This window comes from Protopterus annectens, chromosome 9.part0 (assembly GCF_019279795.1).
Source record: "Protopterus annectens isolate FY-2018-M chromosome 9.part0, PAN1.0, whole genome shotgun sequence".
NCBI classification, from domain to species: domain Eukaryota; kingdom Metazoa; phylum Chordata; order Ceratodontiformes; family Protopteridae; genus Protopterus; species Protopterus annectens.
The window spans coordinates 279,929,406-279,956,190 of record NC_056743.1 but is presented as its reverse complement, the minus strand read 5'-3'; the positions used below and the strand labels follow the sequence as shown (position 1 = coordinate 279,956,190).

Genomic DNA, 26,785 nt, shown 5'->3' with positions numbered 1-26,785 from the left:
GGCCTTACACTGAGGACTGAAAAGACTCACAGGAAATGATAAATGGCTTTTGCCTGTAATTTCCTTCAGTGATTTAACATACCCTTCTGAGACTAATAAAGCCAATGGTTTAATATGAGAAGATTATCTATGGCAAGACCCATTGTTTGACCAAGACAGCGTCATAACAGCTAATGAATATATAAATGAAACAAGGACACTACAAAGATTTCATATGCATGAGTCTGAGTTCCCAGAAAGTACAGGTGTGTAAGATGAACTTATAACAGCAGATGTCTGGATGATCACTGCTGCAGTAGCCTTAGCTATATGGGGTTATATCCTGCCAAGGATACAACAGACAGTCAGCTTCAAAAGATTCAAGGCAATTTCTATGCACCCAAACTATCAATCAGGCTGTGCTGATCTGGCTAAAAGATAAGTTTTAGTGCATAACCCTTCAGAGCTTTCATGGCACTAGAGAGGCGGAGGTGGAACCCTGAAAGCACAATGATAGGATCAACAAAAAAACAAATATCTACACTCTCGCATAAAAAAACACACCAAAAAACAAGGGGTTGGAGCTGTGATTGTTCAAACATCTACTGTTATAGTAAGTTCAACTTACCCATCTGTTCTGTGTTCTTCATATTGTTCACTGTTGCAGTAGCCTTAGCTACATGGGTAGATTACCATATCTAACTATATTTGGGAGAAAGGAGATGGGCCCAACAGCCCAAAAAAAATGATCCTAGTAAAGCACAATCTAGACCTATAAAAGGAATCAAGCTTACAGTACTTTGCAGAAGTATGTACAAAGGACCAAGTAGCAGTTTCTAGAATATTTCTAGAATCACTCCATTCCAGAAAGCCATAGATGAAGTCAAGGCTCTGGCAGATATGGCCTTGACCCTGCCTGGAATAGATTTGGGATAGTGAGTACAATAAAAGATAACAGACTTAGACAACCATTTGGAAACAGTCTGTTTTGACAGACTTCTTTCCTTCACAGGAAATGATCAATTGATCTGAAGATCTGAAAGATTTAGTTCTGTCAAGATAGTACCTGAGTGGTCTGTGGCCATCAAAGGTATGGACTATCCTTTTTCCCTCTTTTTTACAATCAGGAAAGAAAGCAGGAAGATAGGCAGTTTAGCTTAAAGCAAACTCAGATACAATTTTAAGCATAAAAGAAGGACTAGTTCTCAAATTGACCCTGTCTCTAGAAAATGAGATAGGGCTGACTGACTATAAGAGCTTGTAACTCAGATACCCTTCTTGTAGAGGTCAGAGTATTAAATAAAACTGTTTTCCATGCTAAGTACATGAAGTCAGCCAGATTAGCTGTTTCAAATGGAACAAGTGTTAGCTTCTCTAACATAAAATTAAGATCCAAAGTAGAGGTTTGCTTGGAAGCCTCTCATGCAAAATCCACTTCAAGAACATTTTGATATAAGACCGCCTTGAATGAGGAGGATCCATGGGCAGACATGATGAAATGGCTGAAAGATTAATCTTGAAGGAGGAATAAGATAGGCTATAGGATAGTAACTCACATAAATATTGTAAACTGGAGAACAACTAGCCCTGAATGGTTGCTAGTTATGTTGTTGGCACCAACTAGAGAACCTTTTTCCATTTGCTAATATATGATTTCCTAGAAGCAGGCTTTCTTGCCTCCATTAATCCCTGCTGCACATCCTCAGAAAACAGTTGCCTAAAAGGAATTAAGACCATATCATCCACGCAGTCAACTGAAGATGCTTGATGTTGAGGTATATCAAACAATTCTGTTCTTGTGTGAGTAGATCCATTCTGGATGGAAGCTTGTGGTAATTACCTCTGGCCATTTCCAAAAGTAGGAAGAACTATGGTTGTCTGGGCCGAAAGGGAGTCACCAAAATGATCTTGAGGAATTCCTTCTGAATCTTCAGAGGTACACTGGATATTAGTGGAAAGAGTAGAGAGGAGTACAGGAAGATTCCTGTTGAAAGAAAAGAAAAGGAATCTCTCTTCCAGGTCTTCTTACATTGGAATCCTGGACCAGAATTTTGACAGTTGATTGTTCAGAGAGGAGGCAAAAAGGTCTACCTGAAGAACTCCTCACAGATGGATGAAATCTTGGAAGATCCTCTGATTTAGTTTCCATTTGTGAGAGTCTTTCCTGGCTCAGCTCAGACTGTCTGCCAAATAATTTTCTCTGATGGAATGTAGAATGCCTGCATAGTTAAACTGTATTGTGAGACTATAACCCAAATTAACATGACTATTCTGAAAAGAGGATATGACCACATGACCTGGTTCCCTCTTGCTTGCTGGTGTATCACATGACTACTGTATTGTCTGTAACCACTTGAAGAGGTCCTGGGGACCAAAGATGGTTCAGAGAGTTGAGTGCCTTCATCAGGCAAGCATCCCCATTTATGTGTCCGCATCTATCCTTAGTGTCCCACATCCCCTGCACTTTTATCCCTTCTGAAACTGCTCTCCAAGCAAAGTCTGAATCATCAATGGTAAATGACGGACTCATTTGGATCAGGAAGGGAGAAGAAGAGATCTGTATTTTAAGATATCTGACACTTCCACCAAATTATTTCTGTCCTGACAAACCCCAGTATTGGAATCTGAAAAGAAAAAGGTTCTTGATGCTGGGAACAAAGTGATTTCAGATTCCATTGTATCTTTCTCATGTGGAGTCTTGCCAGGGTATCACAAGAATCATAGTAGCCTTGAGACCTAAAATCTTGAGGTATTCTCTTGCAGTGACTAAAGTCTAAGTAGAAAACCTTAGAAATACATCTAAAGATATATTTTTTTCCTGTGGAAGAAAGGCTCTTTGAACTGAGGTGTCTAGTTGGCATCCCAGGAGCACAAACCTGTATGAGGGAATCAAGAAAGACTTTTGAATTAGCTCTTGAAATTCAAGCCTGCATAGGAGATCTCTCACCCAAAAGAGAGCTTTCTGATGTTTTGAAAAAGACTCTGCAAAGATCAGCAAGTGGTCTAAATACGAGAACATGTGGATACCCTGTAGCCTGCAGTGAGCTACAATTGGAGCTACACACTTTGTGAATAATATTGGTGCAGGTGGATAGTCCAAAGAGTAAAACAGAGAACTGATAATGTGATCTAGATACACAAAAGCTTAAGAAATGTCTGAAATCTGTATGAAGAGAGATGTGAAGATAAACATGTTTTAAGTCTAGTTTTACCGGGAAACTTGAAAGAGAAAAGTGGTAACAGGTTGTGAAGTGACATCATTCTAAATTCTGGCACTGTCATAAACAGATTTAGGACAGAAAGATTCAGAACTGGTCTCCAAGCATTTTCTTCTTTGGAACTAGGATCATCATTGAAAAAAAATCCTTTCCCACCTGGGAAGAAGGAACTGGTTCTATTGCTCCTTGGGAAAGCATCTGATGAAAGCATGTGATGAAAAACAGTCTGATCTGCAGGATGAGGAATGTCCTCTTGGAAAGGAGGAATTACCTCCCATTCTGTAACTTTGATGAATGATTTTTTTCAAAACCCATCTGTCTGAAACAATCTGTTGCCTTAGAGAAAAATAGAGATTCAGACTTTTTGGAAGAGAAAAGGAGCTGGGGTGGGAGGGGTCACAGGGTCTCTTGTATAGTCATTCAGATTTGTTGGACTACTCATGATGTTTGGGAGATATGAGAATTCTTTTTGGAACTTCCTTCCCACTTCTTCTTAAACGTCTGTTTACCTGAATTCTGTTGAGATTGCATTCTGTTTTTGCTGAAATTGGACGAGGAGAAGGAACATCCCTTGGACAATTTGGCAAAAGGAGGCTGGATCAGATTGCCCCTTTCGTCAGACTTTTTGATCACATTTGTAGCAGAGGGTCAAAACACTAACTCTCTGTCCAATGCAGAATGTAAAATCTCATTTTTTATATCATCATGGAGGTTCTGAGAATGCATTCAAGCAAACCTCCTAAAAACAGTACCAGTATCCTTAGCCCTGGAAGAAGTAACAGCGAAGTCATACACATACTGCAAACAATGAGTACTGACCTGTGCAACAGAAGAATCTAAGTTAATTAAAGCAGATTTTTCTTCACTACAAGAAACTGTAGATAAAACATTCCTCATACTTTCATAATATGTAAAAACAAACTTTAACATGTGAAGTTGTAGAAGGGTACACTTATTTCCCATCCTTATCAACAATTTTCCCATCATTATTAGTAGGATTAGAATTAACTAAGTGCTTAGCATCACTGGAGCTACCTAGAGTTTTAGCCTCTGGTTCAGGTTTTGGAATAGTGTGTAAAAATGTAAAAGTCTGAGGAACTTTATATATCCCATCTGCCTTTTTAAGAACAGCTGTCTGACTGTCAGGAAACTTGCAATTAGTAAGACAGGCATCCTCTAAAACAGTCAGGATAGGAGGATTGTGTGCAGGGTTTGGAAAATCCTTCTGTAAGAACTCATAGTATATTCTGATGGGCTGAAAAACCTCAGTGTTCTCCCATGGAAAACGCTGGGACATTCTAGCAATAGTCTCAGGGAAAGAGAACCCCCCACAGGGAGAACCAGAAACTGAGCTCTCCTCTGAGTCTGAATCAGAAAGTTGAGGACAAACCCCTAAACCCATCCTTGTTTTTTCTTGTCCAGATTCAGAATCTTGAATCTCTTCAGGAATAGAGGAATCCCTCTTTTGTTTACCAGAAACTACTTTACAAGAAGGATCAAAAGTTTTAAATAAATGCCGAACCAGACCCAGTAAACTACTCCTATCCAAAGAAATTCGAAGATGAGTAGAAACACTATTTTTCTGTTTTTATTTATTTATTTATTTTTTACAGGGAAATGTGGCAAACATGTTACTAATGGTAGCCACTGCTTCCCCAGGGATGGTGGCAGCATTTTAACACAACAGGGAAACCTTCCCTGTTCCCCCTTTCCAGGTCTTTCCCTTGCTCACTGTGGGGACACTAACAGCTGTGGAATACATTTCTAACCCCTGGTCCATAGTGGTTGTAGGTGCTAGTCCAGGTGAATTAGGGGGGGTAAAAGATGAGTTGTCTTAGGTACAAAAAGTAGCGATAGCAGAGTCACCCATGTGTGGCTAAGACAAACTGCTAGCCTGCTGTGATGGCAAAGACTGTTTGCTTAACATTTTCTTTTTATGGCTGGAAGGAAGACTGACTGACCATGGGAATGGAAATCTATTCCATGGTTAAGCCAAAAATGGTGACTCTTTCTCATGGAAGACAAACAGCAAATGCTGTAAAACTACCAGTCTACAAAAGATACTTCTTTGACAGAAAAAAACACAGTAAAATGCACTTTCAAAGATGGTGGCAGCCCCACAATGGAAAAATAAACACACTTTCTCCACAGAAAATATGTTTTAAGTTAGTTTACACTACTTTAAAACTGACAGAAAAAAAATGCTCTATTTAAAAGTATGTTACAATCTGGTGGCAGTCTGTTAAAACTGTCCTAGCTTTAAAAGAAGTTTCACGAAGAGGAAATTAATAAAATACCAGTAATTAAGAAAAAGGAAGTATTTTCCCCAAGAGGAACTTACCTGCCCAGCAAAGTAAAGCACAAACTGACTGTCGATCCCCAAAAGCCTCACAGGAGCATAATCTTTGGTGGCAGGAAAGCTCTTTAGAGCTTCATGCCCAAACTTGTGTTTCAGTCAGCTCAGCTAAAGCTGCTTGACAGTTTGGGCATGTGGAAGGTGCCCTGAAGTTTTGGAAGCTGGCTGGTTGTTTCGTCATTGGCAGGATTTAACCCTATATAGCTAACTAAATTCACTGCAGCAGTGATCAATATGAAGAACATTAACCATTTTCAGCATCACATACTTAGGTGTGTGCCCCCTAAGATTTTTCAGCAATCTCTGTCTCCTTCCAATAGGCACTTCCACTTAATCATTGTTGCTTGAGAAAATATGCCAGAAGGGTTTCAGTTTTACCAGACGTTTACATATAGCCATAAAAGGCATAAAAAGTTATCTGTCTCTACTCCGCAGTGCAGATGGGGGGGGGACATGATGGAATGCACCAATTTATCAGCATATAACTGGATCTCCCACTGAAATTCAGCAAGTTAGGTGGAAGACATATAAAGATCAGCTTTAATACTCTTAGTATGTATATCCGTACACAGAAAAAAAGCAAGTACAATGACAGAAGGACAACAGCTATACCTAGTTCAGATGAAGTTTATTTACTTATTTATTTTTTCAACTGTGACAGAATTATAATCTAGATGAGCCATTTTCAGGCTAAGATCAGGAATCAGACAAGAATGAAAAGACATGCATGATTTTTACTCAATGATAAGTGCACAGATTTGTACAAAATGTATGCGTGCAGAGAAAATCTATTATATACAAAAAGTGTGTTGAAGGCTTTTATATAACATATCAACATTATATACATTGTAGCAAGAGGAATATATCCTAGAGATAGTTATTTGCAGTTTAAATGCAATTTATTTACAAAGGAAAATATGTGAACACTTATTCAAACATTTGCTTACATTTTTGCCTGGCTTTGTTAGTCCAGTTGCAAAGTCTCTTAATAAAATGTCAAAGTTCTTTACAGTTAAGTGTTACACCTCTGGTCAGGCTTCTTCATACATCCAGAATTAGGTTCCTGTCACTCTTACACAATTAGGCTCCTGGTAATCAACAAGTAATCCCGCTCAAGTTAAGCTCCTGCTACTTCACAGCCTCTTCTAATTATGTTTCCCATAACAGTCTATACACTTTTTTTTAGCACCTTTACTGAATTATAACTTAAGACATAGGCCAACGTACATGTATATAAAAGAAACAAACCATGTTAACATATTCCCATTTACTAACATTATATATCACATATATTCCTTGTATATTTACCATGAATTCAGCATTACATAAATTTATCAGTTCCTGCCTGCCCTTAAACCTCACTCCCGCAAAACATTATTCTGCATGTATAATTCCAATAATTTCCATTTGTATATGCAATTTGCACCTATCCTTTTCTTAGGATCCCACTTCCATGTTTTTATCTCTGTTACAATATGCAGTATGTCAAATACTGTTGATTTAGATTTTGATATCCATTTTTAGTAACTGATTTATTGTCGGCCATCAGAATTAAACTTCACAAGGTCTTACTATGTCTAGATATTGTGTCCCAGCTCAGAAAATAATTTTCTTAGTTACACCTATTTGCTTAACGAATATCTCTGACAGAGTAGTCTGTAGGGAATTTTTAAAGTCTGCCTACTCATTTCACTCCAAAAACATATGATTCCAGTTACCTCTTTCTTCTCTATAACACCTCCAACATTTGCCTTCTGTCTGAGGAAAATTTCTTTGGAGTCTGCTTGGGGTACAAAATATCTATCCAAGCACTTCCAAACATATCCTCCTTCCATGGTTTCCTTGTAAATCACTTATCCAGTATCTCTTCCCAATCTTTTCCGAGATCCTCTGATTGATATGTATTGATATCCTTCAATATTTTATGTGCCCTACTAATTATCCCCCATTTAACAGCAGCTTTTGTTCTAGATTCAGTTAAAAACTCTCATCAGATAAGGTCTTTCACATAGAATTCCACTATCCCTTTCTCTTTTCCTATATACTCCAATATCAATCCCAATTGCCAGTTTTCCCCAATAAATTCCAGCGTCCTCTTGCCTATTCTCTGTACTCATATTTGCAGTCATCTCTGTCGACAAAACCACCTCTCTCTTGCTGAATTATTATTGTTCTTTTAATGTCAAATGTTTGTCTACCCTCCACAAAACTACACTGATATATATCAATTTTCAGAACACCTTTGTCATTCTTTTTAGGTATTATAGACATAAACACTTTACAATCATGGTTTAAAATTGAAATGGGTCTATATGGAGCTAAGTCAGATGAGTAACAGCTTTCTTACAAGATGCTGGCATGTATCCTTCTTTTAAAATACTGTTAAAAAGCTTTCCAGATCTTTGCTGTTTTCTTACCTCTTAGCTTCCAAACTCCCACAAGAATACCATCTATTCCTGAAGACTTTCCTGCAGTTTGTTGTAGATCACCATTTTTACCTCATCTTCTCCTATCTCAACTGTTAATTGTTCAGTCTCATCTACCTCTAAACTTGACATACTTAAATCTTTCATAAATATTTCCATTAGCGCTCTTTCTTTATTTCTACATTTCTCTCCTTTATATTAAGTTTCATAAATTTTCTGAAATATCTTTAATACCTGCATAGGATCTCTGGTTATTTTTCTTGTTATGGACTCCCTAAGTTTGAAAACAATGCTTTCCATTTTCTGTTGCCCAAGTTATTGTGCTAAAAGTTTTTGTGCTCTGGAGTTATTATCAAAAACAGTTGCTTAACAGCAATCTTTCTAAATCCATGCATATTACTCAGATGCACCCAAAAAAAATCCCCCACGGACTGATGTATATCTAATAGCTGGCACACCTGAAGAGGAAGGCAGGATAGGGGGAAAGGACAGGAAAAGGCTGCTCACCCCAACCTCAGTGAATTACAGAGGGAAAAGAAAGGAGGAAGACATGCTGCAACAGTGAATACACTCAAACATCTACATTCATAGTAAGTAGACACAAATGTAAACTGTTCATGTTTCAGTGTTGCAGTTCTAGCAATATGGGAAAACTCCCAAAGCTATAAAAGAAGGAGGATAGAAGAAATCAGCCTTTGGCTAAAATGCATTGCAGAACTGCAGAGGCAAAGGCAACTCTACTTCTAGGGGGAAACATTGCAACATTTAGTAAAATTGTGGACAGAAGCCCAAGTGGCAGCTTCTGAAATTTATCTTCTGGGAACTAATCTCAAGAAACCATTGTAATCTGCTATAGCTCTGGTAGAGTTTGTCGAAATCTAATCAGAAGTATCTTTCCCATGGCAATGATAGCAAAAGACAATGCAGCTAGCTATTCACTTAGAAATGATCTGTTTGCCGATATGCTTTTCCCAACTTGCTGCTGAAGGGCACAAAGATTTGGTTGATTTTCTAAAGGTCTTAGTTGTATCAAGGCAGAAACTGAGCAGTCTGTGAATATCCAATGAATGAATGATAAATTCCCCTCTCTTTTGGGATGAGGAAAGAAGGTAGGAAGATGTATAAATTGGTTTAAAGAAACTCTGGTAACCACCTTAGGTGTGAATGAGGGATTAGTCCCGAGAGTAACTCTGTCTTGGTGAAACATCAGAAAAGGCTCAGTGCATATGAAGCTTTGAAACCCTTCTTGCAGAATTAATAGCAACCAGATAAGCTATTTCCAAGACAGAAATTATATGTCAGCTTTGGCTGAAGGAGGTAAAGTAAGGTTTTCTTAAAGCTGAGATCCCAGAATAGAGAAGGAGCTCTTCTTGGTGGTCTAACGTGAATAACATGTTGTAGTAACTATTTTACAAGTGGTTGGGAAAAAGGAGGTGGCTGCTTAAGAAGACTTGCAGAAATGGCTGAAAAATGTATCTTAATGGAAGAGTAAGCTAAAGCTGACTTGAATAAGAGACTAAGGTAGGTTAGCACCTGGAAAAGCACTGTAGACCTAGGAATGACATTTGTTTTGTTGACTCCAAACAAAGCTTTTTCTATTTTAATATATAAGATTTTCTTGTGCTTTGTCTTCTAGCTTTGCTTAGCAGAACTAGCACGTCCTTGTCAAAAAGAAATTCCCTGAGGGACAGTTAGTATATAAGTCATGCTGTCAGCCTCAAGGTGGTAAGATTGGGGTGTATGATGCATGGTTCCCCTGTCAACAGATTTTCATTTTGAGGTAGCAGTCATGGCTTTACCCTACTCAATCAATGTTGCCTTGGCCAAAAGAGTGCAATGAGGATCACCCTTTGCCATTCCTCCTTAATTTTCAGCAGCTATCCAGAGGTGAGAGGGATGGGACAGAATGCATATAGAAACAGCACTGGCCATGGAAATGAGAAAGCATCCATCCTCCAAGCACTGAGATCCATGGCCTCTGGATAATTTTTTTTCTGCTGTTTTTTTGTTTTTCTTTTTTTTTTCCCTGATTTGAAGCAAAAAAGTCTATTTCTGGCATGCTCTATGTTTAGCTGAGGAGTACAAATATGTCCATCTTTAACTTCCAGTCATGAGGGTGTACTTTTGATCTGCAGAGGTGGTCTGCTAAAAGACTACCTTCCCCTGGCAGGTGCTGGGCCATTAGGTGTAAGACCATGGACTAAGCTATGTCCCAGAGTATCACTGTCAAGTGACACAAAGGACAGAAGGGAATTCATCCATGCTTATGTAACACATAATTGTGGTGGTGTCTGTTTTCACTAGTTAAGTCCCTGTTATCCATAGATCCTTGAATGACAGCATGCTCCTCAGCACAGCTATCATTCCCTTGAGTTTTATTTGGCTATTAGAGAAGTCCGATCGTAATAGCCTTGTACTTGAAGATCATCAACATCTGCTGCCAAGCCAGAAGCATCTGTGGTCAGGGTCTGGTTTGGGGAGTGGAGTCTGAAAGGTCCTTTATGAGGCAGGGTAAGAGATGAATTTTATGGCTGAGTCACTGATTATGTTGGTTCCACACATTCATGAGGTACCACTGATTTTTTCTGATGTGCAGTCTGGCCAAAGGGATTATTAGGAAATATGAGGTCATGATAACCCAAGACTCTCAGGCTTCCCTTGCAGTCATTACTGTCAGGTGAAATAGAAAATCAAAGTACTGATTCAGACAGATGATACTTTTCTGTGAAAGAAAAGCCTTCTATAGATCTGTATTCAGTAAGCCCTTGCAACCATTAGCTTTTGAAATGGGGTGAGATTTGACTTTTTCAAGTTTTGGTGAACGCCAGGTTGCTTAGAATGCCCATGAACAGACGAAGGGAAGAGAGAAGTTCTTCTACAGAATGTGCATGGCTTAGGCCATCTTCCAGGTAGGAGTAAATCCGAATACCAAACGCAATTAATGGAGCCAGGAACATGGTGAATACTCTGGGTGCAGTAGAAAGTAAAAGAGCAGAGCAGGGAATTGATAGTGCGTCCAGCTGTTCTAAAATTAGCCATTATCGTAGGCAACATTAACATTGACTGGTTATGTGTAACATCTAATACTGCAAATACTAGTTTTAACTGGTATGTGTTCAAACAGCTAATCACTTCCCAACTTGACTCAACAAAGTGAATCGTAAAAATGCTATCCATGAAGGGTACTTGTCTCTGACCCTAGCAAGTGTGCTATCTCAGACATACTGCCGGATTCCCTTAGTGGCCATCACCCTATATTCACAGATAGATTCAAAAGATAGATGCTAGAAAACCATATATAGTGGTCCAAGAAAAGAAGACAAGAGTAGCATTGATCATTGGAATTGCCACACGGGTGCAGGTTATAGGTCACATTAAAGGTGGGAAAAGTTTTGAAATGATTTATTGTGGTCTCATTTTTTTATATCACAAAAACCTGGCATTTTAACAGGGGGATGTGTAAACTTTTTATACCCACTGTATATTCCCAGTCTTGTCTGCACCTAAGTCTCAAACAGACATTCCCCACTCAGGCAGCATTGATAAACTCACCCAGCTAAGTAACAACCCTTATAACGTTAGATGGGTCACTAACTGGCTCACTGATAGAACCATATAGTCATAATAGGGGAATCCACCTCCAGCAGCAGACCTGTAACCAGTGGTGTTTCACAGGTATCAGTCTTGGGATCTCTACTGTTTGGAATCAATTTCTCTGAAGTACAAGCTAAAACTAAAGGTCTGTGGCTGACAAAGTTTGCTGATGACTGCAAACTAGGAGTGGTCATAGAATCTCCAAACAATCTTAACATCCTACAAGGAGTCTTACACAAACAAATGATTGGTGCCAAAGTCATGTCCTTAAACTCAATGCAAAAAATGTATTGCCATCCCTTTCGGTAAGTACGATATTCCCGCCAACTACCACATCAATAATAACACCGTACATATGCACTCAGTGGTGAGAGACCTGGCACACAGGTTGACAGCAATCATACCTTTGATCACCATGTCGCCACATAGGTAAAAAGGGCATTCTATATTGCTCATCTCATAAGTAAGGACATTGAATCCAGAAAAAAAAGAGAAGTTATAACCTTTCTGTACTCTTCCCTCATCTTGCCAATAATTGAGTACAATGCCCCCTTTTGGTATGTACCTTTCCAAGTACCTGCAGCAACTGGAGAGACCACAAACCTTCCTCACAAGGAAAATTCAAGGTTTTCAGCATCTGTCCTATGCAGATTGTCTGAAATCACTGTCACTTTATTCTGTTTCATACAAACTAGTCAGAGGTGATCTATGCCTTGCATATAAGGCAATCTCTGACCCTGCTTTATTGGAAATGCTACATATCCATATGTTAAATGGTATACAGGTTACTCGCTCTAAAGACCTTAACTTGGTATGTGACATTAATAGAACCCGCTGGAGGGACAGAGTTATCTCCCAGAGGTTACCACACCTTTCAAATGGACTCCCACTTCATGTCACACAGAGCACCTCATTGGCCCTCTTCAAACACAGTCTAAATGACTAGATGGGTAACCATAAATTCACCCAGGGGGGTTCCACCTGCATCCCTCTTGGACAGGGACATTTGGTGCTGATCATGGAAATAATAGTAGAACTTGGTTAGGCTTGTAAGGGCCCCAGGGCCATTAACCTAGTAACTTCCTGTGATCCTATGTGAGCAAGCCTCACTGCATCTTTTTATATGGAGGATGTTTCCTCAACATCCCCTTACTTAAATATTCTGACTCCATGAATGCACAGATGCAATAATACACAGCTTGGTTATTAATCTTGCTTCACTTAGTCCCTAATATTTACTTGCATGTTTTAAAAATATTTCTTTTTATTGTTTAGTTTATTTCATCTGTCATTATTTCCTGCAGGATGCTATTTCTGTTACTGCTTTTATACCTCAGTGTGAACTGCAGTGGCTTCTCAGATGATATGTGTTTGGCTTTCTGTGCTATGCATACCTTTAGGATGACAAGATGTAAGGAAACACAACTACATAAAGAATATTCTGAATGTTGTGCTGCCTCTGATGACTACAATTTCCCGTACAATAAACCACAGCAGTACACTTCATAATGATGTTCAAAAAAGATGAGTAAAGCAAAATGATAAGTCCCAATAAAGTTAACAAAAAAAAATTGTGTATGATACAAGACAATACTCCTAAATGAAAGAGAAATTTACTGCATTAGAATAAGTGCAATGTACTATCCAGATTATAGACTTTAAAATGTCACCTAGACAAGCAATGTGTAGAATGCAGAATAAGCATGTTGTAATTACAAGATTTATGTAATTTGTATACTAATGCACATGAAAATGGTATAATGTGTTTAGCATAAACATTACTGAATAAAAATGCCACATGTTCACTAAGTCCATCCTTACTGGGGGATATTCAATGCCTGCATATATACAATTTAAGACAATAAAGTAGGTAAAGTTCAGTTGTGTAAGTAAACGTACAATAACACTAGATGTTCAAATGATCACTGCTACACTAGCCTTAGCTATAAGGGTTATATCCTGCTAAGGATATAACAGCTCACCCGATTTTAAAGCTTCAGGGCACCGTCCATGCCCCAAAACTATCAGTCAGCTCAAGCTGAGTTAATCAAAAATAAAGGTTTGGGTGCCAAGCCCCTCAGAGCTTTCATGCCAAAAGGAAGAGGGAAGCTGAGCCCTAAAAGGTCAGTGTTAGGAATTACAAAATGCAAATACCCACACCCTGGAAAATAACAGAGCAAAAAAAAGGGGGATAGAGGGAGAGGCAGTTAATGTAGTAGTGATCATTCAAACATCTACTGTTATGGTCAGTTTATTTAACAACTGTACTATGTTCATTATATCAATCGCTGCTGCAGTAGCCTTAGCTATAAGGGTGAATTATCCTAGTATACTATATTTAGGAGGTGGAAGGGAAAGGGTCTAGGAGCCATGGGACAATGTTTCTAGCAGGAGCCAGAGAAAGAATCAGGCCTGCAATGCCTTTACGTATATGTACAGAAAACCAAGTTACTCCTTTTAGAATCTAACCCTTTCCAAAAAGTCATAGAGAACGCCAAGGGTCTGGTAGAGTGGGAACTGACCCTGCCTGGAATAGCTTTGTTGTGTTGAGTATAACAAAATGTAAATGTCTGAGACAATTATTTGAAAATAGTCTATTCTGACACAGGCTGCCCCTTCTTCTTACCTTCTCAGAAAAATGAACAACTGATCTGAATATCTAAGAGATTTAGTTCTGTCAAGATACTACCTAAGTTGGCTATGGGCATCCAAAGTATACAGTATCCATTTTCCATCGTTTTTCGGTTCAGGAAGGTATATGGGGAGATGGATAGCTTGGCTTAAAGTAACTTGAATATCACATTAAGCATAAAAGGATCAGTTCTCAAAGAAACATTGTTTCTGTGAAAATAAAATAGGGTTAAGTCACTATAAGAGCTTGCAACTCACATACTCTTCATGCAGAGGTCAGAACAATCACTAAAACGATTTGTCATGTTATGAACCTGAATCCAGACAGATTAGCTGGTTCAAAAGGTGCATTAGCTTCACTAACACAAAACTAAGATCTCAGGAAGGGGCCACCAGTTTTTTTTGGAGGCACTGAATAAGGAGGATCTATGAGCAGACAAGCCAAAAGATCGAAAACAGAACCTTGATGGAGGAGTAAGAAAGGCCATAGAATAGTAATTCACAAAACTATTTTAAAACCAGAGGACAGCTAGCCCTGAATGAGTGCAGGTTATATTGTTGGCACCAACTAAAAAACCTTTTCCATTTGCCAATATATAATTTATTAGTAGTAGGCTTTCTTGCCTCCATTAGTATCTGCTACACATTTGACAGTAAACAGGTGCCTAGAGGGAATTAAGACCATATCATTCAGGCAATCAATTAACTGGAATCAGGGTATATCAAATACCCCATGTGTGAAAAGATCCATTCTGTGAGGAAGCTTGTGGTAATTGCCCCAGGTCATTTCCAAAAGAAGGTAAAACCATTGTTTTCTGGGCCAGAAGCCAGTCACCATAATCACCTTGGAAGAATCCTTTTGAATCTTCAGAAGTCCTCTGGACATCAGTGGAAAGGGTGGAAAAACATATAAGAACTTTCCTGTCCAAGGAAAAGAAAATGCATTTGTTTCCCAAGCCTTCTTGCATGCAGTCCTGGAGAAGAATCTTGCCAACTGATTTTCAGAGAGGAGGCAAATAGGTGTACTTTAGGAACTCCCCAGAGAAGGATTAAATCTTGGAAGACTCCCTAATCTGGTTTACATTGGTGAAGGCCTAACCATTTCCTGCTCAGCTTGTGTGGCACACAGTTTTGCTCTGATAAAATGTAGGATGCCTGTAAAGTGAGAATGTGCCATTAAGATATATTTCAAGATAACATGGCTGGTCTGCAAAGGGGTTACTATCTAGTTTCCCCTTACTTGCTGATGTACCTTCTGTAACAACTTGAAGAGGCAAGCATTTCTTTTACATTTACATGCTTGTGTCTGTCCTTTGTGCCCCACATGCCATGCACTTTTTCCCTCATAAAACAGCTTCCCAAGCAAAGTCCAAGGCATCTGTGCTGACTGACTGCTTTGGAGCAGGGGGGAGAAGGGGTTTGCTGTCTCCTCCAAGTGATTTCTTTTCTGACAAATGCCAGCACTGGGATATGAAAAGGCAAAGGATGTTGGTGCTGAACCAAAGGGATTTCAGATAACATTGTAGCATTTTCCTGTGGAGTTGTGTTAAGGGTATGATAGGAATCACAGATGCCATGAGACCCAAAATTCAGAGGTGTTCCCTCCCAGTGGTTAGGGTCTGAATTGAAAACCTTAGAAATAGACCTAGATATAGATCTATTTCTTTCATGCAGAAGAAAAGGTCTTAGAACTGATGTATCGACCTGGCACTCCAGAAACATAATACTGTGTGAAGAAGTCAAAAAAGACTTTTGAATGCTCTCTTGGAATCCCATCTTGTGTAAGCAAGCTTTCACCCAACTGAGAGATTCCTGATGCTTTGCAAAGGACTCTGCAAAGATAAACAAGGCATCTAAATAAGGAGAAATATGTATACCCTGTAGCCTACAATGAGCTATAACTGGAAATAGAAACTTTGTGAACACCCTTGGTACAGTGGATAGTCCAAATGGTCAGATGGAGAACAGATTATGTGATCCAGACACACAAACAACTAAAGTCTGGATGAAGAGGGGTACGATGATAAGCATCTTTTAAATCCTGCATTACCACAAAACGTGAATGAGGAAGAAGAGATAACATATTGTGAAGTGACATCGTTTTGAACCTGGGCACTATCACAAATGGGATTAGGAAAGATAGACCCAACATTAGTCTCCAATTATTTTCTTTCTTTGTCTCTAGAAACATCCTTGAATAAAAACCTTTCCCCAACTGGGTAGAGGGAATTGGTTATATCACTCTCTGAGACAGCATGCAATGGAGGACAGGTGCAAATAAGAGAGTCTGGTCTTCTGGGTGAGGTATTCATCCTGAAATGGAGGATTTTCTTCCCACTGCCATCTATAACTTTGGTGAATGATCTTCAGAATCCATTTATCTGAAACTATCTGTTGTCAAAGAGAAAAGTGGTGATTCAAACTTTCTGCAAGTGAAAAGGATTGCCAGGGTGGAAAGATGAAACAAGGTCCCTTGAATAGTCATTCTGATTGTTGGACTACCCATGTTTTTTGGTAGGTTCCTGAATTCTTTTTGGAATCCCATTGTCATTTCTTCTTAAATGTCTGCTAAACTGCATTTTGTTGTGACTGTTTATTTTTTTTGCCAAAATTGGACGATAATATAAAAAATCCATTCGAACATTTGGAAAAGAAGGGCTGAAAAATCTTTGATATTCCCTGTATCAACCTACCCCTTTCATCAAACATTTTATTACCTCTGCAACAGAGGAACCAGAAACTATATCTTTATCCAAAGGCAGATTTAAAATCTCATTTTTAACACAGTCTGAGAGGCTCTCAGAAAGCAGCCAGTCAAACTTCCTCAAAACAGTACCAGTGGCCATAGCCCTGGAGGAAGTACACACATTGTAAGCAATGAGTAGTGATCTGTACAACAGAGTAATCTCAATTATTTAAAGAAGAGTTTGCCTCACAAAAAGAAACTGCATACAAAACACCTCTCATATTTTCATAATTAGTCAGAATACATTTTAACGTACAAGAGAGACAATTATAAATTCTGAAATTCAAAGTTGCAGAAGCACACACTTTTCCCCCATACTTATGAATGATTTTCCCATCCTTATCAGGAAGAACAGGATTGGAATTACTTAACTATTCATTAGTAGAAAGCTTATAGGTAAAGCTGCTGGTTCAGGTTTGTATAAATCTTAAAATATTGAGGAAATGTATCATTCTATCTGCCTTGTTTAGGGGCAGTAGGCTGACCATCAGGAAATTACAGGCAGTGACATACACGTCCTTCAAAGCTGACAGAATTGGTAGAATGGGTAGAGGTTCTGGAAATTTCTTCTGTAAAAGACCACAGTATTTTCTGAAGGAATGAGACACCTCAGTGTTCTCCCACTGAAAACCCTGTCAAAATGCATAAACAGTCTCAGAGAAAGAAAAACTCCCACAGGTATAATCAGAAACTGAGCTTTCCTCTTAGTTTGAATCAAAAATCTGAGGAGAAACCTTGCATCTGTCCCTTCATCTTTTTGGCCAGATCAGAATATTGTATCTCTTCCAGAAAATAGTTATCTCTCTCTTTCTTTTACCAGAAACTACCTTATAAGAAGAATTAACAACCCAAATTAAACCCTGATCCAGAAACCAGCAAACTACACCTGTGTAAGGAAATTTGAGGAGTACACCCATGTTTAGTTTTCTGTTTCTTTTTGACAGGAAAAACGAGGCCAACCATGTTGGTAATGAGAGCAGCAGCTTCCCCATGGATGAGCACAACATTCTGATAAAACAGAGATGCCTTCCCTGTTCCATCTCCCACGTCTGACAAAAGTGGCTCTCCCAAGTCCATGAGGGAGCCTCAACAGCTGCAGAGGACATAGCTACCCCTAATCCATACTGGCTGTAGGTACAACACCAGAGGTATCTGGGGTAAAAGGTGAGTGGTCAGAGGAACAGATAATGGCCAAAGCAGAGTCACCCCACTTGTGTCTGAGGCAAATGGCTAGACTGCTGTGGTGGCAAAGGTTGATTACTTAACTTTTTCTTTTTGATGGTGGAAGAAGGACCAATGTTGAGACTGGTAGCTTGCTCCACAGTCAAGCCAAAAATTGTGCCTCTTTCCCAGGGAAGATAAGCAGCAAAACCCTGTAAAAATAAAGTCTTTACAAGTAAGTTTGTTTCACACAAAAATACATTAAAAGCACTTTACATGTACCAATCCCCGAAAAGTAAAATAAACACATTTTTTCCACAGAAATTTTTTTTTCAATTATTTTGAACAACTTTTGAACTCAAAGAAAAAAAAATGTGCTCTTATTTAAAACTATAACATATTCTCTTGTTACTCTGTTAAAGCACAAACTCCTATCTTTAAAATGACTTTCCTGAACAGGGAAATATTATTAAATAAACAGTTTTTCTTTTTTAAACTTTTAAGATGGATAGTCAACAATTTTACATACCAAAGTCAAAGAAAAATATTTATTTAGCCTAATCTGTCCAAAATATTCCCCACCATCTCCACAAGAGTAGGAGTGGGGACACCAAGAGCCTATTTCCCTCAAGCAAAGATGTAGATCTAAGGTGAGAAAATAAGTGCTTGTTAGTTTGAAAATTGTTATAAAGCCTATCTGCTCTTTTGGGGACTGAAGGTTGTGAATTATGCTTGTTGCAGGCAGCATTAGATACATTCTTCAAAGCTGGCACTAATGGAAGAATAGACATCGAATGTAGCATATCTCCTCAGTTCAGGAGGAACATTCATTGGTTCCCATAAATACACCTCATTCATCTTGGCAATAGTTTGAGAAAAGGAAAATCCCTTTAAAGAAGGTCATGAGGACCACATTTCCTAAGAATCACAGATATGGGCTTGAAAATCTGCAGGAGAAAAAGCGCTGTCACTGTCTATGTTAAAATCCTCTAACATGTCTTCCTCAGGAATGTTTCTACTGACCTGATTTACAGACACTGAATTCTGAGTGCAAGGATTGGCTGTAAAATTTTCATGGCTGAATAAGACAATTATCTTTTCTGCCATGCCATCTGTTGAGTAATGTTTAACTTTTTTTTTTTTTTTTTTTTTTATAATATTCCTGATGAATGGCTTGCAGAAGGTACTTCTATCCCATCAAGAAGTCTCTTACCCTTGCCACATTGAGCATCATCTGTGGAGTGCCTCCATGGCCTGGGAAAGATGGTTCTTCCATGCCTGGTTCAGACATTGGAAGAGCCACAGAAGATGAGGCTGACCCATGGTTCATGGTGCCTCAAACAAACCAGAGATGTAAGCGATCGAGCTGGCCACTGCAGAGTCACCTACCATCAGCTGAGATGAAGCCTAATCCTGCAGAGCCAGCAATGGCTCCTTGTTAAGTTTTTTTTTCTTTTCTAGGAACTATCTAAGTCAAATCGGCAGGAGTAAGTTAAGTACCCATGCTGAAAATGAGGAGGATGCTTCTTATATGGTGAGTCTCACTGAAATGCACCAGATGGAAGGTAAGCTTTTAAATAGTGAACACAAACGGCAAACTTCCACTTTCACTCAAATACAGTGCCCCCAAAATGATATAATGCACAAGACGTATATGAAATTCCTTCTGAAGCCCCTCTGTAAACAATTCAGATGGACAAAAAAAAATGGTAAGTTAAGTTGTCACAGAGTGAACAAAAGCACTACATAAATGGCAGAACATAAGTAGTACAGTCAAACAGAAAAATAGCACACAAACTAGTTGAAGCTAAAAACTGCAATCTCAGAGAGAAAACTCACAATATTAAAAATATAGCAAGTTTCTTAAAGGGCGTCTCACTAAAAGGCAATATAAAAATAAACAGCAATATCTTTTGTTTCTATAAAAATAAAGACTAAATTTCTGTGTGGAAGGGTTCCCCAAAGGGGATCTATCTGCCAAAATGAAGCTGGAGGCTAGCTGCTGCTCTTATGAAGCCTTGGAGCTGCTTCTTCATGAACTGGCAAGAAAGTACTGAAATCTTTTCATTCTGACTGCTGATTTACCCACCTATGACTTTCAAATTCAGCACTCAGAGGGAAGATATGGGAGGGAGTCAGATCTTTTGGAAGTTGGCCAATTGTTATCTGTTGGGCAAGACACAACACATATAGCATAAAGGCTACTGCAACATAGGTTCATAGCTGTTTAATAGGCTAAAGACCACAAGGGCCCCTCCAAGCCTAGCCATGCATCCCAAATCCCCAACGAGCCCTGACACCCCTGTCAAGCGCAAGCATTGGCCTGGGAGATGAACCATCCAAAGGCCACCTGCCTGCATCAAAGGCATAGGTGCCAAACCAGGGATGAACCTCCGGCCTCCATCCAACTGCCCAAGTCGCACCCGAATTGGATCAGGGAGGAACTCTGCCTCACATGGATGGGGAGCCCGCTCCACAGATGGGGCAGTCCCCACAACACATACCCATCTCTCTAGCAGGTGCCATCCACATCACAGGCAAGGTCTAAGTCCCTGCTCCCTGTGTCCCTGCTCCTAATACTAAAGTGCATCTTAATGTAAAAAAAACTCTACCCATAACACTACCGCTACACAAGACAACTCAGACACTCGCCCCCCCCCCACACATGCCCACACACACACACATACACACACACACACACACACACACACACACAAACACACACTAAATCTCTTTTCTAATCTAATCTTAACACTAAACACACAATCACACAGTCAAAATCTATCCCCCTACCTAGCCCTGAAACACACACAAACTCACAGCCCCAGCACTTACCGTTGTTGACCATCTACATGTCACACAAACACAGGTTTGAGCAAATGCCCTGTTGCTCAATCCAAACTGTAGTCCAGTAGTGTCATAGAAACGAGTACCAACAAACCAACTGCACCCCCTTAAACAACTATATTGAATCACATACACTTAATATGATAAAAGACAATTCTGAGATGATGTGTTCTGCTGTGCAACTGATTTAATATATTATTTAATACTTTAGTGCACAGCTTTAAACAAGGCACACTTTATCCACAGTTGTCTGAATATGATGCAGATGCTGCAAAAGCAGAATTATGCACAATTACTACAGTTAATATGGTGCAGACTTACCTGTGATACTCGTGTTACAAGTTAGGGAAGCACTGTTGGTGCTACATGACACAGTACTGATGATAACAGAGTACGTCGTGCTGTAGAGTAGTCCTGTTATATCTTCCGTCTGTTGTGTGCCAGCAGAACAGGTTACATTTTTATTGATGCTCATTACAATTGATCTTGGGTCTGTGACATTTATAACAAAATGATCCTTAAGACCATTTGGACAGGTCCATTTCAAGGAAATCTTGTTGCTTTTCACTGGTGAAATACATGGATATGCTAATACCGAACCTGGAGCTAAAAATATGACAGCAGAAAACACAAGTGAAAGGTTTTAGCAACTGGAAAACACATTTCATTTGAGTGAATGTTTTTGTAATGATGTTAACAAACTAAATTATTAAAAAAGAGGGATTGTTCTTCAAAAGGAAAAAAATAAATTAGGTGGGCGCAACAAATGATTAACAGATGTTTCAGTTTTCTTTCAATGGTTAAGATTATTACAGTTTTAAATGAGATTGTTCTATCTTTTAAATGCTGTCCTTAATAATAAAAGGACATCATACCATATGTTTGTAAGAGAAAATCCTTGTAGAAAAATCAGCAAGAGTAGTAGTTATAAGGCTCTACTATCTTAACTTATTTTTACTTTGTTAGCTAGGTTGTACCAGTAGGTCTACAGCCATTCTACAGAGGAGACCTAGGCTAATGTCACCCATAACAGAGAAGTTAACAATACTGAAATGACAAAGAAATACAGCATAATTTAATCCAACAAATAAATCCTCAATTACAAGGAATCATAGGAGCTGTATAGAAATATATACTGTATATCCACATTATATGTTATACTGAAAGTTAAACATTTCAGGAAGTCTGACTGTAAGAGAAATCATCAGAAGCAGAACAATTAATTTTGAAGTGAAGCTTTCATGCACGGTTTGTTTTATGAAGTAAATCCTGTTCTTTTACTTTTAAATTATGCTGTTAATAAGGCATTGCATTCCTAATGTATACATTTTGACTTTGCCAGCATTTGCTGTGAAGGAGACTGCAAAGGAAACTTTTGGATATATTCTATATAGTTTATTTTGTAAACGATGGAATTTCACAGTATGGTATAATTAGGATGGACTTGTCGTATATGTTTACAGCTGTGTACTGAGGAAAATAATAGCGTTTTCTACTTTTCTCAATATGGCCACCATAGTAACTTATGATAACCTTTACACTGTCCCTGCCTCTAACCATGCAGCTTACTTTTAAAGAAGACCTTTATGTAACACTACTACTACTACATAAGACAGCTCAGAAATTCACAACACACACAAACACCCATACTGAATCAATTTCCTTACCAAACCTTACCCTAACCCTAAAACACACACCTCACGCACAAACCCTCACCCCAGACACTTACTTTGTTGAACGATCCAAAAGTTGCCCATGAAAAAAAAAAATTCACACAAAATCGATTTCAGTCTACTTGCTTCAAACAAAAGTAGTGTCAGTCAAGTGAACTATAGCCATATACAGATAAATACATATTTTTATGCCCACATAGTTTAAAAAACAATATACAGGTAAGACTGGATACAGTCAGCTACATATAACATATAATATTAACAAATGGGTAGAGAACTCAACCTTACTTACTGACCTTTGCACAATAGTATACAGACATGGCAATCATTCACTCTAAGCATGTGTTTATTCCGTGATGCCATATTCAATTTTCTTAACAGCAGGTAAAGACAATAGAGCAACTCAATGAATGTAGCAGGGAAGTAAATCAGTGCCAACACACTACTGTAGTAGACTACAATGAATTAAATATGCATTATGCCTGGTAAGTCCACAATAAAGGGAAAAGGAAAAATCATAGAGAAGGTAAATATTTTTTAATAATGGAATACAATGAATTACATATATATTACATCAAACATCAAAATTTTGTGTGGGTGTGTATGTATACATATATATGGATCTACCTTAGTAGATCGACATGTTAAAAAGCGAACACGAATTAACCAACGCCAGAAGATCGCAAGTCACTTCACCGACGCCAGAAGATCGACAAGGCAGAAGACCGACGGAGGAAGACACCGACGCGGAGAACACTGCGATGGGGAAAGGATGTGTAAGTATGCGGCAGTGATGGACGATAGGGTGCGAGTAAGGTAAGTGTGCGATGTTGGTGGTCTGTAGGGGTAGGGGTGGGATACGTGAGTTAGGGTTAGAGGCGGGTTAGGTAAGGGTGCGAGTAAGGTAAGTGTGCGATGTTGGTGGTCTGTAGGGGTAGGGGTGGGATAAGTGAGTTAGGGTTAGGGCGCGGGTTAGGTGAGTGTGCGATAGTGACGGACCTTAGGGTAAGGGTTTGGGTTAGGGTTGTAGATAGTTGTGTATGTATGGGTTAGTGTTCGTTTGTAAGGATTTTGGTGTGCTTGTGTTGTGTGTGTGGGTTTTGGATAGGGGATTTGGTTTGTTTGTTGGTATGATGTGTCGGGTGTGTGCGATGTCGTGTTTGTGCACTGTCGATCTTCTGGCGTCGGTGAAGTGACTTGCGATCTTCTGGCGTCGGTTAATTCGTGTTCGCTCTTTTAACATGTCGATCTACTAAGGTAGATCCATATATATATATATATATATATATAATATATGTATATATGTATATATATATATATATATATATATATATATATATATATATATATGGGTCTAGGACACATGCTCGATCAGTATATGTCCGAATCACAAAATATCGAACACACATACACGAAAGCTCTTAACATCGAAAAGCACTGCCGTGTATGTGTAGTTCAAAAAAAAAAAAAATCTATGTTTCCCTGCACCCCCCACACCCCTCCCTACTTTATTATTCTCACTCTGAAATCGCACTACAGTGGGGAAAAGGGAATTTTCCCTTACCCACACTGTAGTCCGATCTACAAAACAGGCACACATACACGGAAGCGCTTGTTGATGTTAAGCGCTTTTGTGTATGTGTGTTTGATGTTTTGTGATTCGGACATATGCTAGTCGAGCATGTGTCTGGATCCCATATATATATATATATATATATATATATATATATATATATATATATATATATATATATATATATATATATATACATACACACACACATATATATGTGTGTGTAACTGACATTCAAATAGGAAAGTCTTTTGATAATTACGGAATACATTATAAGGAAATTATTATGCAGGGATAAATATGGCTGTTGCTTCTATGAACAAAAACTAAAGATGCAGAGAACAGTATGTAGTGTTTGAGAGTGTGCCATGAAAACTGAAGGAGAGAGCACTTTATTTTGTTTGGTTACTCAGCAGCATACCTCTCAACTGTCCAGATTTTTGCAGCTTGTCCACATTTTTGCCTCATGTTTTTGGTTTTATTCCTAATAAAAATTGTGTTTTTCTGGCAAATCACTGAGGATTGAAGTCACTGAATAATGTCACTAAATTTGAGTTTCAGACTCAATATTGTTCAGAAAATGCATGCTAACATAAATCCTATTATTCTAGCAACTTTCTAAGTTTATATGAACAATATGTAAATCTGTCCATATTTCACTGCCTTTGTCTGCCACAATATTTTAAGCTTTGTACAAACTTCTTGCACTAAGAGGTTGAGAGGTATGGTCAGTAGAACATGAAAAGCCTTGTTGGCAGACAAGTACAAACACTTTGACAGATAAGACTAATGTTAAGCTCTATACTTCAGGATGCCATGAAAGGTGTATAACTGGCCTGTGCATAACAGCTGCATTAAATGTATGACAAAAATGTGATATGAGAGCTGAGTAAAAATGTTAGAAGATACTACATTCATTACCTGCAAGAAGACCTAACACAGTCAAAAGCTTGATGGAAAAGCCATGGTTTAAAACTTAATACAAAGAAATGCATTATAGTACCTTTTGGGAAGTCAACCACCCATGTAACTACATCATCAATAAAACACAGCTAAAAGTTGATTCACTAATCATGGATCTGGAACCTCATGTAGACAGTAACCTAGACTTACACCAACATGTGTCGAAGGTGGTAAAAAATCCTTCTGTGTTACGCAACTTTTAAATAAGGGTATGGTATCTAGGTCTAAAGAGGTCATTGTACCACTGTACTCAGCCCTCTTCAGACCCATCATAGAGTATAATGCTCCCTTTGGTATCTACCTGACTAAAACCATGCAGCAGCTATAACATCCACAAAGGTCCCATATACAAAGAACATAGGGAGTAAACACAATGTCCTATGCTGATCGCCACAAGGCTCTGTCTCTACTCAGTATCATACATACTTCTGAGAGTTGATCTTTGATGTACAAGGTATCCCCAGACTCTGTTTTGATAACCTTTTGCACATCCATAGAACAAACAGCATCAGAACTTGTAGATCCAAACATCTACATTTTGCTTGCAACATTAATACGACACATTTGAAAAACATGTTTATTACAGATTTCCCATTTTCTGGAACAGGCACTCCTTCCATGTGAAGCAGAGCTCCTCCCTAACCCTATTTAAGTGCAACTTGGTCCAATGGATGGGTAATTAGAAATTCACCCCTTGTCTGACACCTATGCCTCTGATAGACCGAGGCAGTCAGCAAATCACCCCTATATAAACTACAATTGTCGGTCACATTTGGCTTGCACGGCTAGGCTTATACAGGCCCTAGTGATCAGTAGCCCAGTATACACTTGTGAACCTATGAAATTCTGTGGAAGAGATCAGGCATACGGAGGCTTTTGCAGTGGTACTCAAAGTCATATTATGAGGCCACAAACCTTGCAATTTCGTTGTACAGTGAAATATGATTCAGTGTTGATTCTAAAAGTAAATACAATGCGTTTATACATTAAAAGAGGAGGGTCTGGGTCTTGGCAACTGCAAGATCTGCATCTTCTACTGAAGGTTTGAACATTTCATCAAATTTTCTCAAAAGTCCATACACCTTGCTTTGAGAAGGAGGTCTGCCAATCTACATGAAAACCTAGATAGATACTTTAACATTTCTGATGAAAAAAGAACAAGAATCCATCAGGCTTCTATTTGACAAAGACAGAAAGTATGGATATGACTTTGACTGCATCACTCTGAAGATTTGTACAGGCAGAGACAATTGCCACAATTACACAGATTGTAGGATTTCTTGAAAGGAAATTCTTACAATTGTTTAAGTAGTTCTCTAATAAAAGAGGAACTGTCATCCATAAACTAAGAGACTTCTGCCTTATTATATTGCTTCAAGAAGCCACTTGTGTAGTTAAAAAAGAATACAGTGGACAAGAACAAAACCTTAGTTAATTCCTACCTGCAAATGATTAGAGACCTGAGACGATCCCACAACAGCTCACCACATGACATTAACTCTCTGAATGGAGAGGTGAGAAGTTAGCAAGCAAAGGTCAGTAGTATTGTTGAAACTGAATTAATCCTTAAGTCTTGGTGTGTATACTCACGAGGTGGACCCTGTCTTTCATAAAATCT

General features: G+C 38.7%; 1 protein-coding gene across 3 annotated transcripts in view; it reads right to left on the bottom strand.

Moving 5' to 3' along the window:
- PTPRJ (protein tyrosine phosphatase receptor type J) overlaps nucleotides 1–26,785 on the bottom strand; it is a 656,092-nt gene that overhangs the window by 260,055 nt on the left and 369,252 nt on the right. For all 3 annotated transcript variants that reach the window (XM_044082858.1, XM_044082859.1, XM_044082860.1), the window contains one exon: nucleotides 21,280–21,564. In XM_044082858.1, the coding sequence (XP_043938793.1) occupies nucleotides 21,280–21,564 (285 nt within the window). The remainder of the gene's footprint in view (nucleotides 1–21,279; nucleotides 21,565–26,785) is intronic.